General features: G+C 40.5%; 2 protein-coding genes and 1 long non-coding RNA gene across 6 annotated transcripts in view; 1 reads left to right on the top strand and 2 right to left on the bottom strand.

Moving 5' to 3' along the window:
- The window catches only part of spock3 (SPARC (osteonectin), cwcv and kazal like domains proteoglycan 3), a 34,884-nt gene extending 28,317 nt beyond the window's left edge, over positions 1-6,567 (top strand). For both annotated transcript variants that reach the window (XM_017717440.2, XM_017717442.2), the window contains 5 exons: positions 435-548; positions 1,131-1,352; positions 2,648-2,710; positions 3,941-4,078; positions 4,499-6,567. In XM_017717440.2, coding sequence (XP_017572929.1) covers positions 435-548; positions 1,131-1,352; positions 2,648-2,710; positions 3,941-4,078; positions 4,499-4,647 — 686 coding nt within the window. In that variant the 3' untranslated portion in view covers positions 4,648-6,567. The remainder of the gene's footprint in view (positions 1-434; positions 549-1,130; positions 1,353-2,647; positions 2,711-3,940; positions 4,079-4,498) is intronic.
- Positions 1-18,267, bottom strand: part of LOC108439187 — a 40,629-nt gene extending 22,362 nt beyond the window's left edge. The window contains exons 1-2 of the long non-coding RNA XR_001858746.1: positions 18,209-18,267; positions 17,640-17,746 (exon numbers count right to left, since the gene is read on the bottom strand). This is a non-coding gene — a long non-coding RNA (uncharacterized LOC108439187). The remainder of the gene's footprint in view (positions 1-17,639; positions 17,747-18,208) is intronic.
- Positions 18,268-21,769: 3,502 nt separating this feature from the next.
- The window catches only part of tll1 (tolloid-like 1), a 76,176-nt gene continuing 70,197 nt past the window's right edge, over positions 21,770-27,748 (bottom strand). For all 3 annotated transcript variants that reach the window (XM_037532767.1, XM_017717438.2, XM_017717437.2), the window contains 3 exons: positions 27,309-27,522; positions 24,984-25,234; positions 21,770-24,123 (listed from right to left, as the gene is read on the bottom strand). In XM_037532767.1, coding sequence (XP_037388664.1) covers positions 23,989-24,123; positions 24,984-25,234; positions 27,309-27,522 — 600 coding nt within the window. In that variant the 3' untranslated portion in view covers positions 21,770-23,988. The remainder of the gene's footprint in view (positions 24,124-24,983; positions 25,235-27,308; positions 27,523-27,748) is intronic.

A 27,748-nucleotide genomic window follows, 5' to 3' on the forward strand; every position in this document is an offset into this window, starting at 1 on the left:
ATGGGATGCATTCTTGTGTTTGCTTTTTTTATTTTCATTGATCTAAAAAATGAACAATAATCTCTTCTACCATTAATGGTCTATAGCTGGCACTGGGTTCAGTTGTACCTCATAGAGGTTTGCATAGATGAGCCTAGTTCAGGTGTCAGCTCATCAATGGACAGAAAAAAAAAACAGTAAACAGACACACACAGAGGCAGAAAGTGTCAATCCCAACTTCTTGTGCTCTGTGAAAAGTAGTCCTTTTTCTTTTTTTTGCTGTTCAGTTAGTTATGTCTTTATAAAGTTAGAGCATGAGTCATTGTGTTTTTGACAGCTGTTCAAATGAGGGTTAATGAAAACTTCTACATGTGGATGAACACAAAAGACTGTATACTTCTGCTAATTGAGTGTGTTTTATAAGCAACTCACGAAATGTCTGTGTTTGTGTGTAGACTGTAGTGATGCTGAAATGAGTGATGTGGCAAGAAAACTGAGAGATTGGATCAGAGATCAACATGAAGGCGGGAATCCCAGCAAGAAACTTAAGTTCCAGAAACCAGATAAGAGTAAGTCTCCCCAAAAAACCAAACATCCAACAAACATTCTAAATATATACTGTAGGTACACCAAGGATGCGCTCCCTAGTAGGCCTGTTCCTGTTTAGTTACTGCAACTGTGCGTCAGTTTTAAGAACTAAATAATATCACAAAATAATAACATCCCCCACCTGCCACCTCTCTGACAAGTCCCCGTTTAACCATTTACCATGGTTATTTTTCACATGGTTAGCTGCATCAGAGGATTCTGAGTCCGGCACAGGCCTGCGTTGTAGGTTTATAATTATCGATTGGAGCCGATCTGTTGCTGAAAGAATTTATCAGCCTCCTCAACCCCATCCATGAGTGGAAAGGGACACCACTGACAAGATATTATTCGAGTTCTGGACCGTTATCAGCAGAGTGACACTGAGATGGTTGCAGCATGATGTGTGCGACACTGGTATGAGAGTATTAGGCTCAGCGATGTCGCCAGCGTAAGTTCTACACATCAGTATCACTGCTGTCTGGAGAATGGTAAACTAACAACTAATTGAACAAGGATATTTACATTTTTGCCTTTTTCCTGTGTCCTTCGTATTGTATGTGTAGGGATGGACATGAGTAAGGTGCCTCTCTGTAAGGATTCCCTGGGCTGGATGTTTACCAGACTGGATGTCAACTTTGACCTGCATCTGGACCAAACAGAGCTCGCAGGCCTGGGTCCAGAGAAGAACGACGCCTGCATCAAGGCCTTCCTCAGGTCATGTGACACAGGCCGAGACCAGCTCATCTCCAGCCAGGAATGGTGCTTCTGCTTTCAGAGACACCAGGGTAAACACTGTCTGTCTGGTGCTTGAAACAGTTCAACCTTTCAGCAATGTACATATTGTCACTATAAAAACATCAAGAGATTTGTGCATGTGGTTCTCTGCAAGTCCAACTGCTTGGCTTTTCTTTGGGTATTTATGATGCAGCCTTTGAATTTGATGAAAAGGTTGTGTCTTGCAAGGCAGCTGATTATGCTTCATGCTTTGAATGGACAGAGTAGAATGCACAGCAGATTTATTATTAACATATAACCATGCCTAGCTGTAAACAGAAATACACAAATAAGAAACAGACAAATCATAATAAACACTCAACATAGACACATATGCTGCTGAATATGTAACAGTCTATGTACAGCAACTGTGAAGCCTTTTGAAACTCAACAAAACAAAATTTGCCCTTCCACACTGTTTAGTGCACAAAGCCCTTTTGTTCTAGATTTCTTCAGCACCATATTATACAGTAATACATTGCTACTTAAAAAGGTTCAATCAAAACACCTTTGAACATGTGTTGCGACACCTTTACATTGTGTTGAATCTAGTAATTAATAGTATTCATGCGCTATTATGCGATGAGCTTCTATAGTCCCTGCCGTGATTGCCTATTCATTAACAGCTAAGCTAGAATGACAAAATGAAGTACTTAGAAGAGTTTGGGTCATGCTGAGAAGTGAACTGTTCAGAGAACTGGTTTTCTAGTCTACATTTTTTCGTTTTTGTATCAGAGTTGCAGGCCTTGCTCAGCTTATTAAGCAATGGATATTGTGACTAGGCTTTAATTAGTTTGAATGAGGTTAAATCATGAGTTAATTCTTGGCTGGCAGATAAAAATGGGGCAGTTACTACTTCATAAATCATATACTGCAGTATAAAACTCACTGTCAAAAAATGAGACACTGACAAAATCATACAGTTTCCAACCTTAGTAGTTTAAATAACTATGATTACCATCTTTATAAACGCCAAGGCAGTTAAATGATTCCTGCTGCAGTCTCTCAGCAAAGCATGTGCCAGGGCAATGGCTGTATATATAGTTCTAAAGAGTTTTTTTTGTTTTGTTTTATAATGAAATACAGAAACCTTCAAGACAAAGTCTATCCATGTACCTGACCCTGTGGTGTACAACCTGTGGCGAAATGATTTCAATGTGTCCTTAAAGGGTTTTATAACATGTATATGTTTTCTTTCAATACTGTGTTCATACATTTTAACATAGTACATTTTCATACCACCCACCCCTACTCAATGTTCTTTTTAGTATTAAATCTGAAACCATTTTTGCTTCTCATGTTTCAGATTCTCCCTGCCAATCAGAGATTACCAGTATCCATGAGCAACAAGCTGGGAAGAAGTTATTGGGTACGTGTTTTTCCTCCTTCCCTGACTTTCACTCGCTCAGGCTGTGCCTCTCTTTCTAACTCTGATTTAGCACATTTGCAGTTCATAAAATGGCAGTCATCACACAAATGATATGATCAACAGATTACATGCAAGTTTTTAGTTATATTTTCAAACAACCCAATTGTCTTTAGAGGCTACCTGAAGAGTATGCTCTACATACCAACTTGCTATGGTGCTTTTGGTTCGCTTGTGTTTATTATCCACATTATTAGACACACGTCCCTTGTTGGTACACCGTTCTGGGACTAGGTCTCATCTTCTTCCGTGCACAACATGCAACTGTCACTGCATTGTTGAGAATGGTCCAGCTCCCAGATAATATCTTGTGAACAGCGGCAATATGGTGGTCCATTTCCTGTGATGGATGGGATAGCAGCATAAGATGGGCAGTCAGCAGTCACTAAACTGAACCAGTAGCTCAAGTCAGTAACTATACCTACAACCTATATGTTTCTGATAAAATAGCTGTTGACTTATAGCTACAAGGTAGATGTACCTAATAAACCGGCATGCACATTGACATTTACCAAATCTGTGCAGTTCTGATTTGGGGAAGGAAAAAAAACATTTTACCTCATTTGGAGCCCATAATCAAGTACACGATAACAGCGCATTTGCATCAATATTACGTGATTATACATATGCCATGCTTATCTGCATAAATGCATATGCATAGGAATATGATCATGAATATGTAAATATGTGCATATTATCATAACTACGTGTGATGGGGTGAATCTCACAGTCACGTTCCTAAAATGAGGTTTACGGGAAGTCATGAGTCCATCTCGAGTTTGATTTAGTGAATAATGAACGTCTCTGTGTGCCTGAGTTGCTCTTTCCCTTTCCGAAGGTTGCGTGTTTAATTTGAGCAGAGAGAGCGATGAGACGTATGGTGGAAATCGGACATGAAAAGGGGATATTTTTATCCACAGCTCCACTTTTGAGCAGAATGCGTAGAGATGGCTCAATGCCTGCAGGCACAAATAAAGTAAAAAAATAAATAAGCTCAAATAATATCACATTTAACTGCTGAAAATCTTTGGCAAGACTGCTGGATTTTGGGGCTTTCACCCAAGATGCTATGAAGCTGAAACTGAAGCTGGGTGTGAGAGTTGCAGTGGCAGTAGTGGTCATTTTGCCAGTCATCAAATAACTTAGTCTTTGAATCTGTTTGTGTTTGGGTAGGTCAGTACATCCCCTCCTGCGATGAGGACGGTTTCTATAGGTCTCACCAGTGCCATGGCAGCAGCGGCCAGTGCTGGTGCGTCGATCGTTATGGAAACGAGGTTGCTGGGTCACGCACGTTGGGACCAGCAGAATGCGGTACAAAAATGATAAATTCATTCAGTTCTGTTTAGAAAATAGCACTGTTATCAAAACTTGATAACTCAAGTCTATAACTTGATAGCTTTTTGTATTAATTTGTGAAATAGTCAGCTGCTCTTTACATTGCACATTATATTATACAACAGTGTAAATACCATAACAGTAATATGGAAGGTCATGCACAGGGAACATTGTGAAAGATAAATGAGTCTAAATGAGACTTTTAACAGGCTTAAAGCAGTTATTGAATGGACATATTCAATATGACAGCAGCAGATGCTATTATTTTCAGGTGTGAACAAGTTTGCTTTGCAGGAGCTGTTCTAGTTCATTAAACACCTCATTAAACTAGCGATGCATCACTGGCAGGCATGATGACTATTAACATGCTCCTAACTGTTCACTCTGTTTTCACAGCTCCTGTGGTGGAATCTTCCGGAGACTTTGGCAGCGGTGACTCCCTGCTCTCTGACGACGAGGATGACGATTTCCTGAACGACGAAGAGGAGGTGGGAGATGACGAAGAATATGATGATGATGACGATGATGATGGCTACCTGTCATAATCCACTTTTCTTTTTTTTTCTAAAAAAAAAGGGGGAAACCAAAAAAAAGGAAGGAGAGACGTTTGTTTGGTCCTAAAGAGCATTTTTAGGCAACACTGGCAGAAATCAGTACTAATATTACTAATGGCTTAGACAAAAAGATATATCTTCCTCTCGTTGTGTAACATTTGTACAAAAATTAATACAGTTATTCATGATATAAATGCATTTTATTTTTCTTATGTCGATGTTTTTGATCCTTAGGATAAGTTATCCACAGTAGCCCTTGGGACAGTAACTAGGAGTGATCAGAAGGGTTTTGTCAGAGATAAAAGTATTACGCTTAGGATTTAGCGTGGACACACACACACACACACACACACACACACACACACACACACACACATTCACACACAGGCATATGTGAACACATGGGTCCTATTTTTAGCAAGAAACTTTTCTGTCTGAAAGGGAAGCAGGCATACCCAGACACACGCACACAAACACACACCTGATGGCATGTTTCTAACCAATTTCATCCTTGTTTCAAATTCGTCTGTGTATATGTGCGTGTGTATATATTTTCCTGTACATTGTCAGGCTGAGATTACTGATTATTGCACTTTTTTGGTTTGTACTTCAACGAAATAAACTATGAGATTAATTCATTTTTAGACGCAGAAAGAAAATCTGCTTTAATAAGCCATTATTATCACATATTCATCTGAAGTTAGTTTAGGTTGTGAGGGGAGGATGGTCAAAACACTTCAACTCCGTGGCTGAAGAGATATAATACTAACCACATAGCATCGCCTTTTTTGGACTTCCAGTTTGTGGACTAGGAAACCATGGATCAGGTATATTGGAGCAGGAAGAAACTTTCAATGTCTAAAGCCCATTTTACACAGAGTGCAGTAGCCGGTCACTTGACGCATCATGTGTAATATGCACGTGTTTCAATCAGTGCAGCCTTTCACACCGGCCACGTGCATCAAACTGAGTAACAGTGGTGCTGTGAACATACCTTCTGTATTCTTGCTATATTGTTCTATGCCCATGATCAGCTACATTTTAAGTTGGAGCAGCAAAACTGTACAAACTCCTAGAAGCTTCTAGACTCCACTGAAGAACCATGCTTTCAGAATGTTAGCAGCTAATAGCTATGCTAAAGTTTATTTCATTTGAAAACAGAACAATGTCAAAAGCGTATTTTGCTAACACAACTTGACGTGCGAGTTGCGTCCAGTGTGAAATAGGAAGCGTTGAGGAACAGTGTAGGCTTGCTGTGTGTGCCGCGTTGCTTCTAGTGTAAAATTAGCTTAACAAACACAGTTTTTCATTGTTATCTGTTACCCGTTAGCAGTCCGAGGATGTGCGGTGCCTTTGAGTGGAAAAGAGAGAGAGCAAGTTTCTGGCGATGTTGTAAAAGGTTTTAGCTTAAAAGTTTGACTGTCATACACCAGAGAGGGCCTCACCTCTATATGAAGTCTCTGTGTTTTGGTTTTTGGTAGGAGAACGTGTATGCATATAGTTTGTACCTTACTGTTAAAAAAAAAAAAAAAAAAAATACTGTTCCAACATACAGTTATAGATGTTCAACCTCGAACGTGTCCTATGTGTTGTTTGTTGACTTGTTTGCATTCTTGGATTTGATTTGGACTTTTTTTTTTTTTTTTTTATTCGTTAGCGATCTTGCACTCCAAGCTATGAGATTTTCCTTCTGCAGACACTTTTGATCATTATCGTGTTCTGCGAAATTTCCCGCTTGTTCAAGTTTGGAATTGTTGGCGGAGGTGCTAGGAGGGGGGAAGAACAGGACCTTCATTTCCCATGTCCACATCTGTCCAGCTATTGTCATAGAAGTGACAAATACATTTTTCTTTTTTCTTTTTTTTACAGTGTATGTAATATTTGCTGATAATAAAGTTCTATTGACCAGAGTGACACTTTTTTAATCTATTACTGGTGTGTGTGCGTGTGTGTATATGTGATGTGGTCACAACTGCATTATGTATAACACCATGTAAATATTTTATGTGCCACAGTTTCTCATCAGGCCTCGACAAAAGCACACATACACTACTATGCAAAAATCATGGGCCGCCCTTTATTTATTTAATTTCCAGTCAGTACAGCCATTAAGTACTCAAGCAGTCCATTTTTCAGTCACAAAATAAGAAGGAAACCTATTTAACTGAAAATTACACAAGACAACTTAATATAATGTCTAATTTTTCAGTGTTTAGTGTGTACACTCTTTACCTTCATTACAGCTTCCATTCTTTTCAGGAGATTTGCTTTAAGTTTTTCAAAGAAATCTGCAGGGATATTTTTCCATTCCTCTAAAGTTCACTCTTAGAAGATTTCTTATGACAAGTCAAATCTCAGATGTGCTTCGAATTTACCTAAATTAATATAATGGCCAGTCTGACTAGAAATTGAGGAAGTAAAGGGGGGTCTCTGACTTTTGCACAGTTCTGTGCACACACACACACATATATACTCCTAAGCTGGGGCATTTTCAGGAGGGAGTTGTGAGATGGTTCATCATTACAACCCAATCACTTATTTATCAATCAGTGTGTGTTTGTGTGTGTGTGTGTGAGAGAGAGAGACAGGATTATGGCTCTTTCAAGCACTTTCATCTCTCAGTGAAATTAAATTACCAAATAAAAAGGGAAATCACTGACCTGGAAACAGTGGAAGCTCAGGCCGAGAGAGCCAGTGGCTAACAGACACACTTTGTATGTTTATGCGTCTCTGCTTCTCATTTTCGCTACGCTAACACAAAGCACTGTGTCCGACAAATGTGTGTAGCTCTGTGCAAGGAAACGACTGGATAAATAGAAAGTGTTTCCATTTATTAAGGTTTCCCCTTCCTGTTAAAGAGAACGTGACAAAACCGCTGCTGACTCTGGACCTCGATCAAACACATACACTCTCTCTGACTCTTCCTCTCACTATCTCTTTCCCTCTCTGCATATTATTACTACTATCAGTCTTCACTTCTGGGTGTGTGTTTATGTGATAAGAAGGCTGGAAGAACAAGAGGTGAAGAATGAAATCAGTCAGAGGCGTTGCCCTGTTAAAACAACCAAAAGCAAGCTCTCCCTGCCTTGCACAGAAAACAAGAGCACAGTTAACAATGTCATTAGGTACAAAATGACTCTCAGGCCCTGACTGGTTCGTTTTAATTATACTGAGTTGATGCAGCTAACAGGGTAAAATGGAACTTGGATATTTTATGTAGTTAATAGCAAGTAGTAGTTAAGTAGAGAGTTCTAGTTATGTGCAGATGCTTATGAGCAGATTGACAACAATTCACCCTCTTACACCATAAAAGTGTTTTAGTTACGGAGTTGTGTGTAATTCACAGAATACACCCCTATATCATTTTCCTCACGTTCTTGGTGGCTGTAATATAGCACCGTTTTAAACATGTAAGTGACATACAGGTTAAACTACTGCCTCCGTACGGTGGGATTAGTTTTAACACCGTGTTACAACTAAGCCTCCAAAAGTGAGAACGACTCCAACCTGCCATATAAATCATTTTATGGTTTTTGCAGACGTCATTCTGTTTTCTCACTGTTCCACTCTGTGGTCCAAAATCAATCAACACAATTGTTTATTTCAAAGCATATATTTGTATGCATTAAGGTTTGTTTCTTTGCCTCAGCATAGAACTGTACTGGATCAATTGTGATTTGCATTGATTTACAATTGAAGACTTTTTAGCGTCTGTTACAACTAGTCCCTCGATCTTTTACCCTCACTCCACTTTTGGCTGAATTGTTCATGAACTCTTGGTGCTGGCAACAATATTTTTCGTTTGTAGCGGAGATGTGTAGGTTGCATGTATAAAAAAATATCAAATCTTCCTCAAATACTTTTGAAATGATTTAGCAAAAGCCTAAGTTTATTGTGCCCCTCGCACCCCTACTTTGTTTCTACGCTCATTAGTCATTTTATCAGGTACACCTACTTTGTAGGTTTAGTTACTTATTGTAGTCTATCTGTTGCTGCACAATTATCAGCCCCCTTCTACCCCATTTATTAAGGAAAAGAGACCACCATAGTTCCACCTCTGACCAGATATCATTTAAATGGTCAGCAGTAGTGACACCATAGTCGTGGTGTAGTAGTGGACGTTTCACTGGTATGAATTAGGTATGCACCTTGTTGACAGTTGCGATGATAACATCTTTTTCCATTCGCAGTTTGATATAGTCATCTTCTAGAACTTCATCAGCGGTTAGTTTCTGAACTTAAAACCACTGTTGGCTGGACGCTTTTAAGCAGTGCAGCATGTTCAAAATACAGTGCTACGGTCAGTAATTGTAAATGTGCGAAGTGCCAATGACTGTAAAGAAAAGGCTTGAATCCAGTTTTTCTAAAAGACGGCCATAGTTTTACAGCTGACAGTTTTGATTCAGTTTTTGATTTATTTATTATTTATTATTTTTATTTTATTAAAGCTAAAAAGCATTTTCTCATTGCTTTTCATTTTATTAGTGATTTTAGTCTATTACACTGCTCAAAGAAACACTCAAATAACACATCCTAGATCTGAATGAATGAAATATCCTCATTGAATACTTTGTTCTGTACAAAGTTGAATGTACTGACAACAAAATCACACAAAAATCATCAATGGAAATCAAGTTTATTAACCAATGGAAGCCTGGATTTGGAGTCACACACAAAATTAAAGTGGAAAAACACACGACAGGCTGATCCAACTTTGATGTGATGAGGCTCAGTATTGTGTTTGGCCTCCACGTGCCTGTATGACCTCCCTACAACGCCTGGGCATGCTCCTGATGAGGTGGCGGATGGTCTCCTGAGGGATCTCCTCCCAGACCTGGACTAAAGCATCTGCCAACTCCTGGACAGTCTGGTGCACCATGGCGTTGCTGGATGGAGCGAGACATGATGTCCCAGATGTGCTCAATCGGATTCAGCTCTGGGGAACGGGCGGGCCGGTCCATAGCTTCAATGCCTTCATCTTGGCCACCGTGCGGCCCTCCAAAGAAATGCCACCCCACACCATTACTGACCCACTGCCAAACCGGTCATGCTGAAGGATGTTGCAGGCAGCAGATCGTTCTCCACGGCGTCTCCAGACTCTGTCACGTCTGTCACATGTGCTCAGTGTGAACCTGCTTTCATCTGTGAAGGGCGCCAGTGGCGAATTTGCCAATCCTGGTGTTCTCAGGCAAATGCCAAGCGTCCTGCACGGTGTTGGGCCGTGAGCACAACCCCCATCTGTGGACGTCGGGCCCTCATACCATCCTCATGGAGTCGGTTTCTAACCGTTTGTGCAGACACATGCACATTTGTGGCCTGCTGGAGGTCATTTTGCAGGGCTCTGGCAGTGCTCCTCCTGTTCCTCCTTGCACAAAGGCGGAGGTAGCGGTCCTGCTGCTGGGTTGTTGCCCTCCTACAGCCTCCTCCATGTCTCCTGGTGTACTGGCCTGTCTCCTGGTAGCACCTCCAGCCTCTGGACACTACGCTGACAGACACAGCAAACCTTCTTGCCACAGCTCTCATTGATGTGCCATCCTGGATGAGCTGCACTACCTGAGCCACTTGTGTGGGTTGTAGAGTCCGTCTCATGCTACCACGAGTGTGAAAGCACCACCAACATTCAAAAGTGACCAAAACATCAGCCAGAAAGCAGAAAGGTACTGAGAAGTGGTCTGTGGTCCCCACCTGCAGAACCACTCCTTTATTGAGTGTGTCTTGCTAATTGCCAATGATTTCCACATGTTGTCTGTTCCATTTGCACAACAGCTGTGAAATTGATTGTCAATCAGTGTTGCTTCCTAAGTGGACAGTTTGATTTCACAGAAGTTTGATTTACTTGGAGTTATATTGTGTTGTTTAAGTGTTCCCTTTATTTTTTTGAGCAGCGTATAATAATCCTGCCTCTCGGAGAGAGAAACAGCAAGTGTGAGAACGAAAAAGAGAGAGAGGGATGGGGGGAGGGGGAGAGATGTGAAGAGAAAGGGTCGAGATTAGAAATCATATTCTGCATAATCTGCTCAGCCTATGAAAATCTGGACGGAGATTGCTCAGAATGACACAACTGCACAAAACTGACATGCGTGTGCAACATAAGTGCACACAGTTTTTAATATATGGCCTAGATTACAGATGTTTAGCTATGCTGGTCTACCTTGCGTAGTGGATTAGGCACCTAGTTCATGTTTTAATCCAGAGAAACAATAAGCACTTGAATGTGCAGGGATGCGTACACATGGTGATGGAGAGTAAAGTCTATTGCTCAGTGGTAACTAATAACCAACAACCTTCTCTGCAGTCTGGATCCAAGGGGTCTCATGACACAGTACTTCTTGCTTACTTTGTACATATTTAGCTAGTCATTTTAATTTCTTCTTCTGGTGAGTCCTCCTTATGTTTCATGTGATAGGCTGTTCATCATAAACGTCACGTTCTCATGTGCACACGCAAAAGGAATAATCATAGCCTGAGTATCTTAACTGTACTGATCTTAGAACACAAGTCCTAATAGAGTTTTAACAGACAGAATTCTACACGCTAGCCAAGCACTCCAGCTAGAACCCAAGTTCTAACCCAGGATTATACACACTAGCCTAGCATTCCAGATAGAACCCACGTTCTAACCGAGGATTATACACACTAGCCTAGCATTCCAGATAGAACCCACGTTCTAACCGAGGATTATACACACTAGCCTAGCATTCCAGATAGAACCCACGTTCTAACAGAGGATTATACATGCTAGCCTAGCATTCCAGATAGAACCCAAGTTCTAATCGAGGATTATACATGCTAGCCTAGCATTCCAGATAGAACCCAAGTTCTAATCGAGGATTATATACACTAGCCTAGCATTCCAGATAGAACCAAAGTTCTAACTGAGGATTATACACACTAGCCTAGCATTCCAGATAGAACCCAAGTTCTAACTGAGGATTATACACACTAGCCTAGCATTCCAGATAGAACCCAAGTTCTAACCGAGGATTATACACACTAGCCTAACATTCCAGATAGAACCCAAGTTCTAATCGAGGATTATACACGCTAGCCAAGCATTCCAGCTAGAACCCAAGTTCTAATCGAGGATTATACACGCTAGCCAAGCATTCCAGCTAGAACCCAAGTTCTAATCGAGGATTATACACGCTAGCCAAGCATTCCAGCTAGAACACAAGTTCTAAACGAGGTTATACACACTAGCCTAGCATTCCAGATAGAACACAAGTTCTAAACGAGGATTACTCTTATTTTTATTCTTATTCTTATTTTGTTGTAAACTAGAGATTTAACTTTAAATTTTACTATTTATAATGTTTATATCAAATCAAATCAAATTTATTTATATAGCGCTTTTTACAACTGATGTTGTCACAAAGCAGCTTTACAAAAATGGGAATCACAGCACAGAGAATCAGACAAAACACTGAACATAATATACAGAATATACAGAATATACAGAACCCCCGTGAGCGCTGCTTATACTGTTTCTACTGTTTCCAGTTTCTGTTACTGAGTGTCTTACTTCTGTTAAAACTCAAGTTTGTGTCTATGTTCCAGATGTCAGGTTGTGCAAGTGTTGTTGGAAGCAAAACCTTGTATCTCCAATTTTGTAGTTTTACAGTTTTTGACATAATTTGAAAGTGTCTGTTGCCCTTTACATTGCCTGTCAATTTCATGATAAATGGACCAAAAGAAATGGCCCAAAGCTACTTGGAAAAAGTCTGGTTCCATTCACTTACATTAAAGTAAGTTTTCCTTTTTTCCTTTTTCTGTAAAGTCACTGTGTTGGAGGTACAAGGTTTTGTTCTGACCACAGTGATATACACTACTTAGCCTGTATATGATATTTACTTGAACCTTTTGGCTTTCCTTTGGCCAAACCACAAGGTCAACGTGCTTAGTATGAGGATGAAGACCCTCGCCTCTCTTCTTCGAAGGGTCAGCCCAGGCTGGAGGTGGAAGAATGTCTTCTCTCTCTGTTTCTCTGGCTTCCCCATTCCTTTCCCTGCTCCACTTTAATGTGAAAATCATTAGCTACCTTCGATCAATGGCTCTTCTTGCAGTCTCATGGAGTGTCCAGCAAGCAGAGCTACATTTCTGGCTGTATCAGCCATTAATGAGACTGTTAAAAATGAAGAGGTCACATGACCAACAGACACAATTCCTCTCAACTACGTATTGATCCACAGTTATTTTATATTTTGCTTTCCTTTTTTTTATCATAAGTGTCTGATGGCGTAGTCTGCATGGCCCCTGTATTCAAAGTACCGAAAGTGTGCAGTTTTTACAGTAAATGACCTTCCAGGGGGCGTATTGATTGGCTGGTGTGTGCAAGAGTGTGTGAGTGTGTGTTTGTGTGTGTGTGTTCTAGGCGCTGTAGTGATGAAGTATAATCCTCTTGACCATTAAAGTAATTGTCAGCATTGCTTAGCAACTAGCAAGCAAATCGAAGTCGAGGTTTGTGCGATGACGCTGCACTTAAAGTGGCAGAGGCTCTTTTCTTATACGTTCAGAGATCAGCCGTTCTTGTCAGGGTTGGATTTAATGAGTTTGGAGCCCGAGGCAAGGACAGAAATGTGCCCCTCCTCTAACTCACTGCATTGACAGTATGGAAAAGAATAGCTATAACAGCAAATAACAGGCATTCAAAATACAGGACTATATCAAGGTTGATCGTGTATCATGTTAAAGCACTGTTAATTAAATTAAACAGTCAAACAAAAGTAAGAGTAGCTGAGCAAAAAGGAGCCTGAGTAAAAAGTCACAGCATCCAGCAACTATCAGCATAGGATGTCCTGTTTGTTAGGCTCTGTGATCTGTTTTGAAGCTCCACAGTTAGAGGTTTAAGCACAAGAGAATGAAATTAAACAGAGAGAAAGGACTAGAAATTAAAGGTTAATTGCTAAAACGGACCTCATAAAAACACTTATAGACATAAAGGTAAAAGAAACGATCACTTGAAAACTCAGGAATGTACCAATCCATCAAAACTTTACTGAAGTACATGGCAACTAGTTACTACACCTCTGTACTAGAGCTGGGCGATATGGCCAAAAGTCTTATTACCATAATAATTTTCATATCGTTCGATTTCGATATGTGGTGATAAACGTCAAATCATTATTTCCTGCCAGTTTGAAGGCTGATTTTTGCTTCTGAGTGGTCAGTTGCTCATCAGACATTGGAACATTCCACAATTTTGTCATGGGAAAGTGGGAGAACAGCCGCAAGCAGTGACGGATCACACCGCCTTACTGCCATCACTCCTACCACATCCATGTCTGAGCTTCTCAGTATTCCAACACCAGCTAGCAGACGACTGGATTTCTCTATTGTAGCATAGCAGTTTGAGGGGTGAACCGCAATATATCTGACGCTCGCTGTGTAAGAGCATTAACTGCAGTGTGATTCTCTCACACCAGTTAGATCGACGATCACTCAAACAGGGAATATATGACTGCACGTTTCAGACGTTGCTTAAGTATATTTGGCCACTCATTTTACTCGTTGCTGACCTCCCAATTAAAAACTCAGAAGTGCACCCTCATGTTGCACGAGTAGTGTTGCTTTCCTTGCAATAGAAAACGCCACAGCTGGAAGTGAGAATGGTGCATTATATTGAACATCTGTTATAACTCTATCAAAGAAAGTTATATTGTGATGATTATCGTTATCGTTTTATCGCCCAGCCCTCCCCTGTACGAAATTGAATTTCTATAGGCCTTTGACACCTAAACAGTTGCCCTAAACGTCCTTTACCAGCATTATAAAATATGATGTTCATAACATAAGTCACTGTAGATTCTCCAGTCTTGTTCAGCTGATGTTTGAGAGATGTATTTGTGTCATCAACCTGACTCTAATCATGTTTTGAGTGATTGCCAGAATGTACTGGCACCTTGGTGGTTAATTAATGCTTTTAGTTTTAATTAAGCATTTAATGATGTTTCCAGCATTTAAATGGTAGCAAATCAAGACCATTTGGTCATTTCAATTCATTTGGACTTTTTTTTTTGTTCACAAATGGACAAGAAAACGCAGAGTCGGTTGACATTCTGGGCTTGGCAAAAAGAGGTCGTGAACATTTAACAACAGCAAACAAATGAATAAATAGGTCTTATGTGAAGACCATTACATGTCCAGCGTTAATGTGAAGCACAGGCTCACGCTACAGCGATAACCCGAGAAGAGGGTGCTAAAAATGTGCTTATTTCCACGAAGCTAAGAATGCGTGAGTGTAGTGGGTGTTGCCCGTTCATTAGGGGGCAGGGTGATGAAAGGCTTCACTGGTAGAAACAGCAGAATCATTGTTTCAGCAAGAACGATGGAGGCACAGAAGAAAACAGCGATGCTGTCAGAACAAAACCTCGTTTCTCCATTTTTGACATACAAGTCTGTTGCGCTTTACATTGTGTGTAAATTTCGTGATGATTGGATGAATGGTTCTGTTGACCTACATTAAAAGGAATGTATGTTTTTCCTTTTCCTTCCTACCTTCCTTCATTTTTTCTTCTGACAGCAGTGATATAAAGCTGTTTTTCTCCGTCTCTGCCACCATGTGTGCTACATCGCTGTTGTCAGAACAAAACCTTGTATCTCCAAAATGGTAACTTTACAGGAAAAGGAAAAAACCTACTCTACTTTAAATGTAAGTCAATGGAACCAGACGTTTTACCAAGTAATTTGGGGTCATTTTATTTGGTGCATTCATCATGAAATTTACATACAACATAAAGGGCAACAGGTATTTTCAAATTGTCAAAAACTGAAAAATGACAAAAATGGAGATACGAGGTTTTGTTCCGACAGCAGCGATATATTATATATATATATTTGAGAGAGAGACAGAGACAGTGCATCCCTCTATGCTTGTGTTGATTACAAAGGTTGTGTGTGTGTATGTTGTTGTCTTCCAAGAATCAGTACAGTCAGTCAATCAAATCCCCTGATCCGTTCATCAATACGTACTGATGAAAGACAGAGGCAGCAATGTAAAGAGAGATTGGACAGAGAGATAGAGGAGAAAAGGGGGGGATTAAAGTCTACACACTGACCATAAGCTGCATGAGCAGATGTCTTCATCGTCTCCTAATAAACGTTAACACCTTTCGCAAACATAACACAGTGATTTAAAAGGCTACAGTTTCTTTTATAAAGCTCTTGTCTCCATGTAGGATCTACACTGCCACTATTTCAGCGGAATAAATGGAATGGAAATGTTATGTTTCTGCACATCGCCATGCTTGCCCCCGATTTTTTTGCTTCGGCAATCAGTGGAGAATTATTAGTGCGGAGACGAAAATCCAATTATAAAAACAATGTTATCTCAGGGCAATTACCCACAGAGAGAGAGAGAAAGTGAGAGAGAGAGAAAGAATCATCTGATGAATAGGAACAGACGCAGACAGACACCAGCAGTTAAAGTAAATAGGGAGGAGCGGAGAGAAACTGTTTCTTAGGCTACTACCTAAGAGAAGGTGGTGGCCCTCTCTTCCCCCATCCTACTCCCTCTCTCACTCTATTATTGTGTCATTCTTTCTCCAGTCCTCTCAGGGTGTTTGGAGAATCATGTCTGCTGGGCAGTTTAAAGTTGACCTGAGATGATTATATTTAGCAGCATTCCTTATGGACTAAACCAAATGAGAATCACCTGATCATTTTCTCTCTCTCTCTCTCTCTCTCTCTCTCTCTCAACACATCACTTAACAGCATTAACCAACATCCTACAGGCTACTGCTTGTGCCAGAATTAAAGACCTGGTGCCTCTTATTTATTAGCTTGTGGCATTTAAGAGCACATGCTGCCACCTGGTGGCCATTCACTGTATGGTCAAAACAACAATTTTGCTGGTGACAGTCCCATCCGAACTCATGATCTGTATGATTTTATTGACAGAACATCAAAATATTTTTTTTAAAAGAACAGTAGCCTTGTGAATGTCTGGTTTAAACTTAGGATTGAACTAACAAGGTATTGCCTGTAAGTGTGAGAGAAATGTTCCACTGAGACAGACAGACAGACAGACAGACTATATTGCCGAAAGTATTCGCTCGTCTGCCTTCACACGCATATGAACTTGAGTGACATCCCGTTCTTAATCCATAGAGTTTAAGATGATGTCGGTCCACCCTTTGCAGCTATAACAGTTTTAACTCTACTGGGAAGGCTTTCCACAAGGTTTAGGAGTGTGTTCATGGGAATTTTTGGGAGTAGTTGTGACCTTTGCACAGTACTGTAGATAGACTGACAGACAGACAGAGTTTTTGCATAAGAGTAGGTAGATATAGATAGGTAGGTGTGTGTGTGTGTGTGTGTGTGAGAGATTTTGCCATATGGTTCAGGCACACAAGTGTAATCCAGTATACTCATTGCAGAGTCACATGCACCAACACACACAGTACAAAAAAACCACTAGTACAATGTTGGCTATATAATGTATTTGAATTCAGAAAGCCATTTTTATATGACATTTGCATGTACAACCGCTAGTCAGCTTTGGTGTGTGGATTACGGACGCAAATTCTTCTCCAAACTAGGACAGAATAAGTTTTAACTACATTAAAATTGCCAAGTAGGTTACTCAAGTATGTCACCCCGTCATCCTGCGTTCTGCTCTGTTCAAGATGATGGATGGTCCTGCTCCGCTGCACAATAGCTGTCTCAATATCTAGTGAGGTGTCTACATAAGCAGCATCTTAAGTCATCAAATATGCATTGTAGACGAGAATTATTTTACTTTTTACCATAGAACGAAAAACTATACATTGACATAGTTGAACTGACAAACCATGAACCTCAAACGCTGAGATGTCTCCTCCTATACATGCAAATCCCGTGTTTGCAAAAGTCAACAATCCTTGACTGTCCTCACTCATTAGTATTTACACCCCCAAAATGTACATACACCAGCCAAATAACTAGCCCGGCAGTTACTGTGAAGAACAAAACAACAGAACACCAGCAGAGCATGTGCAGGAACGTACCTTTCAGGCTGTGAAATGCAAGGGAGGTCAGCACTTCTCATACTTTTCCCAAAGAACCGAACCGTCAACAGGCATGGATGACATTCATCTTTAAACGAGGTTGAACCCTTTAAAAAAAAGAATAAAGTTCATTTTATTAAGTAAACGTAAGTAAAGTTCAGGTATATTTACCAAGTATGCTTTATGTAGTACATACAGTAATATCAGTGTGTACTAGTTGTATACTTGTAGGTGTACTTGTATACTTGTTTCAGAACTTCTTGGGACTAAATTGTCCCCGTTTTTAGTTTATAAAAGTATACTTTTAAGTATAGTTTAGGGGTAAAAGGACACGGCTAGTTTACATGTTTTTGAGTTACAACGTTTAATTTTGTGCTGCAGGCATACTGAGCTAAAAGTGAACTTACAGGTAAGCTGTTACTTTACCAGTTATATAGTGTGGCGGCAGGCTGGGGAGGGTCTGTGCCACTGGGGCTGAGAGCCACACCCAGACAAACCAGTGTGGGTGCATCATGAAGCTATTTACACATTAAACAACAAAAACATAAAACAAACTAAACTTTTCTCACTTTTTTAAAAGGTCCTTTTTATCTTTAGACCAGGCTTGTTCTCCAGCTTAGACCTCAATCTGTCCTCCATGCTGAAGAGAGAGACTGTCTTTTAAAGTGTCTCTGCTCATCCCCTGATTAGCCTCAGCGGTACCTGATTAGGGAGAGGAGAGGCTCTGTGTGCTCTTGGTCACGGTAGCTTCACCTCCCCAATACTCATGTCACACTTTCTAGTTTATGAAGTAAAAGGTACACATAGGTACACTTTCAAGTAGGCTCTCAGGAAAACTAGCTCTCAGTACTAGTTTTATACTGCAACTATACTTTTAAGTTTTCTTTAAGTGAGCTTAACATAATACTTCAAATTCACATTCCAGTTCAAAACAAAATACAACAAACTCTTGGAAGAATAAAGAAGAATAGATCAATTCAGCCAAAGGTTTCTGTGTTTGTTTGGGTTAATAAAGCTGTATACATAAAAGATCAAGTTCAGTTCCACTCGTGAGTTGTTTACTCTGAGCTATTCCACCCCAAACTACAAGAAAAGTAAACTTTATTTATTAATCACAGTAGATTTCTTCACACCAAGCTGCTTGCCTATTGCAGATTCAGTCTTCCCAGCCTGGTGCAGGTCTACAACCTTGTTTCTGGTGTCCTTCAACAGCTCTTTGGTCTTCACCATAGTGGAGTTTGGAGTGTGACTGTTTGAGGTTGTGGGCAGGTGTGTTTTATACAGATAACGAGGTCAAACAGGTGCCATTAATACAGGTAATGAGTGGAGGACAGAGGAGCCTCTTAAAGAAGAAGTTACAGGTCTGACAGCCAGAAATCTTGCTTGTTTGTAGGTGACCAAATAGTTATTTTCCTCCATTTTCTGCAAATAAATTCTTTAAAAATCAGACAATGTGATTTTTTCTGAATTTTTTTTCCTCATTTTGCCTCTCATAGTTGAGGTCTACCTATGATGTCAATTACAGGCCTCTCATCTTTTTAAGTGGGAGAACTTGCACAATTGGTGACTGACTAAATCCTTTTTTTCCCCACTGTATCAAATTATGTCTTCTGAACTGTTTCTCACTTTTGATTATACATTTTGTCAGTAATTTTAGTCAAATAAACAATCTTGTCATGACATTCTTTAAAATGGTACATTTTAAAGAAATGGCATAGTATAAGAAAAAATAGACATTGTAAAAGGGTGAAAAACTAGAGATTGAGAATATCTGTGGCAACATGGCTTAATTCAAATGGTTCAAGTGCCTAGAAGTTTGTTAGACTCATAAAGCGAATACACGTCTAGGGACGACTTGTGTAACTTCTGGTGCTGGATTGCAGCAAAATCTGCTGCAGGATACGTCCCCTGTGAACCCACCCACAACATCCTATAGTCCAGGGGTCCAGTTAGAGAAAAATTTCCTTCAGCAAAGATCCAGAACATCATAATGTCTAACTTGCGTCATGATTCTGTGCCATATGCTGTTTACTGAAGTGGCTTAGTAGCTATATCAACATCTTATACAGTCAACAACTGAAAGTCAAATCAAATTAAGTACAATTCAGTAACATTTCAACAAAATTGGTCAGTTTTCTCTTTCTAGATCACGCCATGTGAAAAATTCCCTCTGACTCACTTTCTTCTCCGACTGCTGTTTCTCTCCTCGTCCCTCCCCTGTGTGTGTGTCACTCACTGGAGTCTCAGTGCTCATTGTAATGCACAGATCTGATTGGCTGAGCAGCGTCACGTGTGATATGTACAACATGTGCGATTGGAAAGTTACGCCGATTATAAAAGGACCAGCCTGTCGAAATTAAATAATTCTCCAAAGTTCATCGGTTATGGGTCCAGGTCTGCATGGGATAGTGTCTGGGTCCGGACTCGGACCGCAGCCCGCCTATTAGTGACCTGTGCTATGGTCCATGTTCTTTATCATCCAGAGTAATCGGTAACTCAAGCAAAATATGTGACCTAGTGAAACACTGGTGTTAACTAATGGAGGTTTTTCCCTTGTGAGAGGTGTTTATTTTTACCAAATGTAGTGTTTTTCCTGCACAAGCAACATCCATCTCTAGGCTTGATTGGAGCTGTCTGGGGCAAGTTTCAGCCATGCTAACGTACGTTACATTCATGAGCTAGCAACAGACTTTTTGTCCATCTGGCGAAGTTGACTAGTGCACTATCGCCCCCTTCTTTGAGCTTCACATTCATGAAGTGTTGGATTGGTTTAGAAATTTCTAACCAAATTTGTCGCCACCCAAATAAGTCCACATTTCTACCAACATTTAAGCCCAAATTTCTCACAGTTGTCCCCAGGCATTCTCGTCTGGCCCTGTGAGAGTAGCAAATAAGTTAGAAGAAAGCTGCATAAGAGCAGTAGTAAGAGTATTCCAGTAGTTAGAGAGGGAATTGATGAACATAACCCTAGAAGGGCTTTTATCAATGCCTTGTTTGATCTGAACCAACAAACTTATGAGTTTGGTGCGAACCACAACAGCAGGTGTGAAAGGTGCCTTAAACCATGGTCTGGACCAAAGTTTGGTCCGATCAAAAGAGGTGGTCAAAAGCCGAATCAAACTGAAGTGTCGTTCGGTTTGTTTGCAGTGTGTAAACACCTTTTTGGAGGGTACAGACTTTCAGCCGATTACAGCAAGTTGAGGCAGGCTGTCTTCACTCAAAGAATGGTGACAGAAGTAAAAACGAGCCATGGTAACAGGTGGAGAGGAGGAGAAGTATTTAAAAGTATTTTGTCTATTCGGTGTAATGAAGAAGCCAAACGTCAACTTGAAAAAAATGTATAGAAACTTATACTTCATTTTCTGAGAGGATGAAAGAGAGGATATTTATTTCTCTCCATTTTAACCGAAAAGGCCATCCGCCAAGAATGACAACACACTGACGTCAGACACACGCTGGTCTACAATGTTGAGTACAGGGAGATGTAGGTGTGTCATGCAAAGTTGTGTAGTGTGCTCACTAAACTGCAACAAGAAATCAAACGCCTACGTCAGCAATAGAACACGAGAGGGAGTGTGTTATCGCGAAATAACGTGATGTTATAGTGATAACACATGACCTCGCGTGTTCTATTGCTTTTATACCACAGTGAAATAAATACAGTAAGAAATGAATAAACTGGCCGTGAACGCGGCGTTTAATATGTTTTAATGTTCAGTTCCTTCCTCCAAATCAAAGGTCCTTTAACAAACAGCTTGTTGCTACGTCAGAGTAACGAGCTCCGCTCACTCACTGCACAGCCCGCAGTTCGTTCTCCAGCTCCACACAAACCAGCTGACAGTTCGGGAATTTAGTGTCATCCCATCTGCAGAGTCTGACCAAATCAGCTGTCGGTCAAATGTGATGTTAAAAGTGTTTGTGGCAAAGTAAGAAGTAAAAACGTTCAAATGGCTTGAGCGTCTCCTACTGCTGTCAAACTTGTTGCTTAGCAACGGCATCTTCGCGGAGTGATACAACGTTTGTGAAGAACCCATGATTGTGTGTCCGGAACTAACTGTTGAATAATATATACTACCAAACTTTCTTAGTGCCCTAAGAGAAGAAAAAACAAAATTAAGAGAAAACCCAAGTTTGACCTGACATGAGTTTATTCACCAATAGAATGAGGAGTGTTTTTCTTCAGGCAGATACAGATAGTGGAGAAAATCATATTTTATATTTCATAAATGTGATTAGGGATAGACAGGAGCTTGGCACATAAAGAGATACCCACACCAGAAACAGTCAAAAAGAGTCACAGAGCCATGGGTGTGTTGGGTATTGTCACACTCACACACATAAACACGCCTGCACACACGCACACAACCGCTCATCATGCTTGCACCGTGTCTTGTTGCAACTTGTTGCAAATATGAAATCGCATATCACCATCGAAGTGTGTGTTGAGTGTGTGTGTGTGTGTGTGCGCAAGGATGTGAGGATGTGTGTAAACTTGTAGGGAAAGAGGAGCGATTTCAGGTCAGTCTTTTTTTAAAGATGAATGTTCAAGTTCATGAAATTCAATATCAAATAAAATACATTAATAATTAAAAAAAGAACCAAAAACAATGACAACAACAAAGATTATTATCTACATAAACATCCTCATGTGCAAGAATATACATTTTGGTTCTAAGGCAATAGTTGTTCTTCCACGACAGTGGTGCATGTCAATGTTGGGAGTGGGTCGTGTTCCAATATTTGAGCAGCGTTCCCCTCAACGCTGCCTCTCCGTCACACAATGAGTGGCTGGAGCGTTGCCTTGTGGGATTTGTAGTTTCATAACATTGAGTAGCACCATTAGGAATTCCCTTCTGTAGCGATTGCCTTGCCATCTCCTTGCCTTCCAAGGGAAAAAAGACCCAGCTGACAGGTCGTCACTGACTGTTCTAGTAAAAGTTGCTGAGTTCCCTGTGAGTGAGCGGGTTTAAGCTCAGTTTGCATTCGTGAGTTTAGCTCAAATTGTCCAAGCCCACTGGTCGGAGAGCATCATTCGGAAAGCACGCGGTCGGATACAGTCTTCTATCCGCTTCCTTTGTGTTAAGTGCATGTTAAGCGCACAGGATGATAGGGGCTGTATTATGTCATCACGACTGTAACAAGCACTTTATGCAAGGCTTTGCTTCCTGTTTACAGCTTTGCGTCTTCCTCTTGAGTGTCCACTACAACCTCAAGTGAGGAAAAACGCGGCCTCGTCAAACACGCATACACCCACATACACGCACACATGCAACTTTCAAACAAAACAATGTTCTCAACATGATTCAGTCATTACAGTTCACTTGTGGTTCTCATTAAGTAGTCAGATATGTTAGTGGATATAATCTCAGTACAAACAAACATTTCTGAAAAACAAATCTAACTGCAGACTTGACGCTCTCTTTGAAAGTGAATGGACGTTTAAGGTTTGATTAATAGATCTCAAAAGCCTGTTGGAAAACCGTAAGAAGAAAAGATTCTGATGAAGGTTTCATAGCATTTAGGGCTTCAAAGAAAGCAGTATCCTTGCGTTTCATCGTTACGGAGTGGAATACATACACGCACACATGTAAACAGTCACAGACAATGCATTGACATTAAAGCATTCCTCTTGTTTTCATCCTTTTTAGAGGAAAAACCCACAGACAACTCAAACGCCTAAAGGAAAATGTGCGCATGCAGCACACGCAGTCGACACACACGCACGCGCATTATAGCTGAGGTATAGTGTGACAACAGCAGCTCAATTTCTTAGAATCATACTTCCCATGTTGTCTGGAACTTGTAAAGTTTCAATACAAAACACATACATACATGCATACATACGTACGCACGCGTACACTCATACTCTTTCACAGGCTTGTAAATGTCCCGCTCTGTCTTTCTTCGTGCTGGAGTGCAGCATCTACGTATAAGCTTCTCTCCTGAACAGGAGGGAGTCAGCATAATCAGTTTTAGAGGATATTTGAGTGACTGCGTGGAGGAGGATATTATAGTATATATGGATGAGTCTGCAGTATTGGCCCAATCAGAGAGCAGCATAACTACCTTGGTCAAGTCAAGCATCTCTCTGTGGCAAAATGGGCGGAGTTGCCCCGAGTTTCAGGGAATCTGTTTGGAGCTTTGAGTGTGACAGCAGTCTCAAAAGTGGCTGGACATGTAATAATGCAAGGAGGTAAAAATCCAGTGCAGGAAAACGTGGCAAAGTCTTTGACTGCGTTATTCATTGATGTGTGGGGATTTGACTTCTCCTTTGGTGACATTTTTTCCTGTCCTTCTGTCAGCATTCCCCTTCTTTCAGGAGGATTGCATGCGAGTGCGTGTGACAGCATTACTTGTGCATATGTAACGCCTCCTGAAACTTGGTGCTGGTGTAGCGGATGTGGAAGCCTTTCTTGCTGATGGTGTCATCACTGTGGAAACGAATCAATACAGCGTCGCCAGCTGAATATAGCTCCTCACGAGGCTGAAGCAAGAGAGAGAGAAAAGGTGTTACCATGCAGAACAGCAACAAAGACACATAAATGCACAAAATCTCGGGTTAAGTCTCGGGTTATTACTGTCATTTTGTTGCAATTCTTTAAAAAATACAGCCACACTGTGTTTTGTACGAGCAGGTACAGGCAAATGTGTACAGGCAAGTTTTCCTTGGATGTGAAGTCAAGAAATGACAGAAGCATTGCAAAAATGTAAAGAATGTTTTTTTCTTTACACAAAACACAATACAACAATAACATTCCTTCAAATTCAAATGATAATGAAGTATCTCCTCTTCTAAATAAGCGTGTGGCTGTAGGAACAGAAGGGGCTTTAAACACTGAAAACAGGACAAGCAACTACAGCAATACTAATTGAGCGTTTAACAGATGCACTTTTAACAGAACAGTTTTATTGTTAGTTTTACTGTTAGTTTCATTGAGCTACAAGCAAGAAATCATTTATATAGATAGAAAATAGAAAATAATAAATGCGTTTGACTACAAACTATGAAGACAATAAGCTTTATTTTATTCAATGTAACAAAGAAACAGATGAAAAAGTACAACTGCACTTTTTTACTTTGCAATTTTCAGTGATACTACTGGTTGTTATTTACTGCATCACTATCTTTGGTCTAAAAGATTTTGAGAGAAGCCCAGTTAGTTAATGTTCTTTAATTAATGACAAAACCACAATGTGCTTTATACATATAAATACATGACACAGTGTGGCATCGTTTATTATAATAACGATAACAATTAACGAATCGTTCGTGTCAATAACATACTCCGGCACACGCACATGCTCACATGCATACATTCACAACCACACTGCTTCAGCTCTTACCCCTGAGCCGCAGAAGCGTCCGAGTTTGTGGGCTGAAGTGTCATGGCCATCATAGAGCTCGATGTAGTCGTAGCCGCAGTCGGCCTCTTCCTCTACTTCAAAAGTGGTGAAGGTCAGCTCGATGCTGTAACCAGCCTCCGCCGTGATCAGCCACTCGCAGTCCATGTGTCCTGGGTAGTTATTGTCCCCAAACTGCGCGTGAGAGTACAGGTTCTTCTGCCTGGCCTCTGCTTTCAGCCTTCCTCCACACTCTACACAGACAGAGTTTTATATTATTACTTATTTAAATATTTAAAACATGGCTTATCGCTACTAATCAGTTGCAGATAATCAGGCCAACTACTAATTGTCTTAATTGTTACTAATGTACATTGCTGTGAAAAAGTGTTTCTTTTTATTTGCTAATTTGTCACATTTAAATATTTCAGACCATCCAAGTAATTTTACCACAAACACAAATAGCACCTTTTAAATGATTCCATTTATTGAAGAGAAAGATTTTGTCAAACCTTATATTACCCATGTGAAATGGTATTTGCCCCCTAAACCTAACTGGTTGTGCCATTCTTGGCAGTAACAACTGCAAACAAACATTTGCAATAACTTGTAATTAGTCTTTTATTGCTTTTGAAGGAATTCTGGCACACTCTTCTTTGCAGAATTCTTTTAATTCGGCTACACCGGAATGTTTTCGAGCATGAACTGCCTGTTTAAGGTCTTAAGCATCTTAAGTGGTTGATATGGTGTAGCAGGTAACACCTCAGCCTTCTATGCTGTAGACTAGGGTTCAATTCCCCACCTGGGTTAGCACCTACACTATACCAATAATACATACCAATATATTTGGCAAGACTACCTTCGCCTACCTGTGTAAAAATGATCAAACTAAGTCGCTCTGGGTAAGAGTGTCTGCCATGCCATAAATGATTCAAGTCAGAAGTTTGACTCGGCCACTCTAAACCCTTATTCTTGTTTCTTTTGAGCCATTCAGAGGTGGAATTCTTGTGTGCTGTGAATCATTGTCCTGCTGTATAACCCAACTGCACTTGAGCTTAAAATCACAAACTGTCGTCCAGGTTTTGCAGAAGCAAAGCAGCAGCAGACCATCACACTACCAACACCATGTTTTACTGTTGGTATGATGTTCTTATGGTGTTGGCCTCACGCCAGATGTAACAGGTCCCATGCTTTCCAAAATGTTTTGGGGGTCATGCTAGATGTTTTTTTTTTTTTTTTTGGCAAATGAGACAAACCTTTTTGTTCTTTTTGGTCAGCAGTGGTTTGCACCTTCCAGCTCTCCTACGGATGCTATTTTTGCCCAGTGTCTTTCTTGTTGTAGAACTGTGTACGGTGACCTTAATTGAGGCAAGAAAGGCCTACAGTTCTTTAGATGTTCGTCTGGGTTCTATTGTCACCTCCTGGATGAGTTGTCGATGCACTCTTGGTGCAATTTTGTTAGGTCAGCCACTCCTGGGAAGGTTCACCACTGTTCCAAGTTGTCTCTATTTGTGGATAAAAGCTCTCACTGTGGTTCACTGGAGTCCCAGAGCTTTAGCAATCTCTTTAGAATGTGGCATCATATGCTGCTTTTTGAGACCTTCTAGCCTGCCTCACAGGTCTGGCAGTAGTCATGCATGGGTGTGAAATTGAACCCAACAGTCAATTGAATTTGGGGGCAATTAATTTTTCTCTTAGGGACAGGTAGGGCTAAACCGTATTTTTCGTTAAATAAATGAAATCATCATTTAAAAACAGCATTTCGTGTTTACTTCAGTTGTCTAATATTAAAAGTAGTTTCATGATGTGAAACAAAAAGCAGAGGAAACTGGGAAGGGGCAAATATTTTTTCACAGCACTGTTATATAGTGACTATTATTTCTTTTAATCTGTAGGTGATTAAGCCCACTCTTGGATGCTTTACTGAACCATTGTTTTTGTTTATTCGTATCTGATGGTTCAAAAGTAGCATTGCAACTAGTACACAGCTTTACTGTCATGCACTATTTAGCCACTAGAGGGCACTGTTACACAAGTCTGTTTTAGACACTTTAAGGGCCAGTTAGGAACTATTCCATCTAGACAGGACTAGGTAGTTTTTGGTCCTGGGAAAAGATTTCAAATTACAATACACTTGCACTTCATAATATTCACAGTAAACGTAGAGATAAGATTTGCTCTGAGACTTTGAATTCACTTAAATGTGTGCCAAAACCAGACAGATTGACATACATATACATATGCACACACACACACACACACACACACACATACACACACACACACACACACACACACACACACACACACACACACACACAGACTGACCTGTGGAGTGTGTAGCCTGGAAGCCCTTGCGCTGCACTGAGGCATCAGAGATAAAGCGAAGGTACATCTTGTTGCCAGTGGAGACGAGGGGTTCCGGGATCTTGCTGCCACAAAGGCGACTCAGAATGGCCGCTTTATCCGAGTCACCATCAAAGGCCTCCAGGTGATCGTACGCGCACTCCTGATGCTGCTCGATCTCGAATTCACTAAACGTCTGCAGAGAAAAAGAGGGATGGAAGCAGAAAGAAAGTCAATGAACCAACATTTTGCAACTGTTAAGGCTATCAGAATCAGTTCCTTCAGGGAGAGATCCGTTTTATACTGTGAAAGGGCAGATAATGGATTAACCAGCAAGCACCAATTTGTTGATGTGGGCTGTTTCTTTCCATCATTAAACTACTGCGCGAGTTTGTAAAAAACAGAAAACTTTTTTTAACTGC

The sequence above is a fragment of the Pygocentrus nattereri genome, chromosome 22, assembly GCF_015220715.1.
Source record: "Pygocentrus nattereri isolate fPygNat1 chromosome 22, fPygNat1.pri, whole genome shotgun sequence".
Taxonomy (NCBI): domain Eukaryota; kingdom Metazoa; phylum Chordata; class Actinopteri; order Characiformes; family Serrasalmidae; genus Pygocentrus; species Pygocentrus nattereri.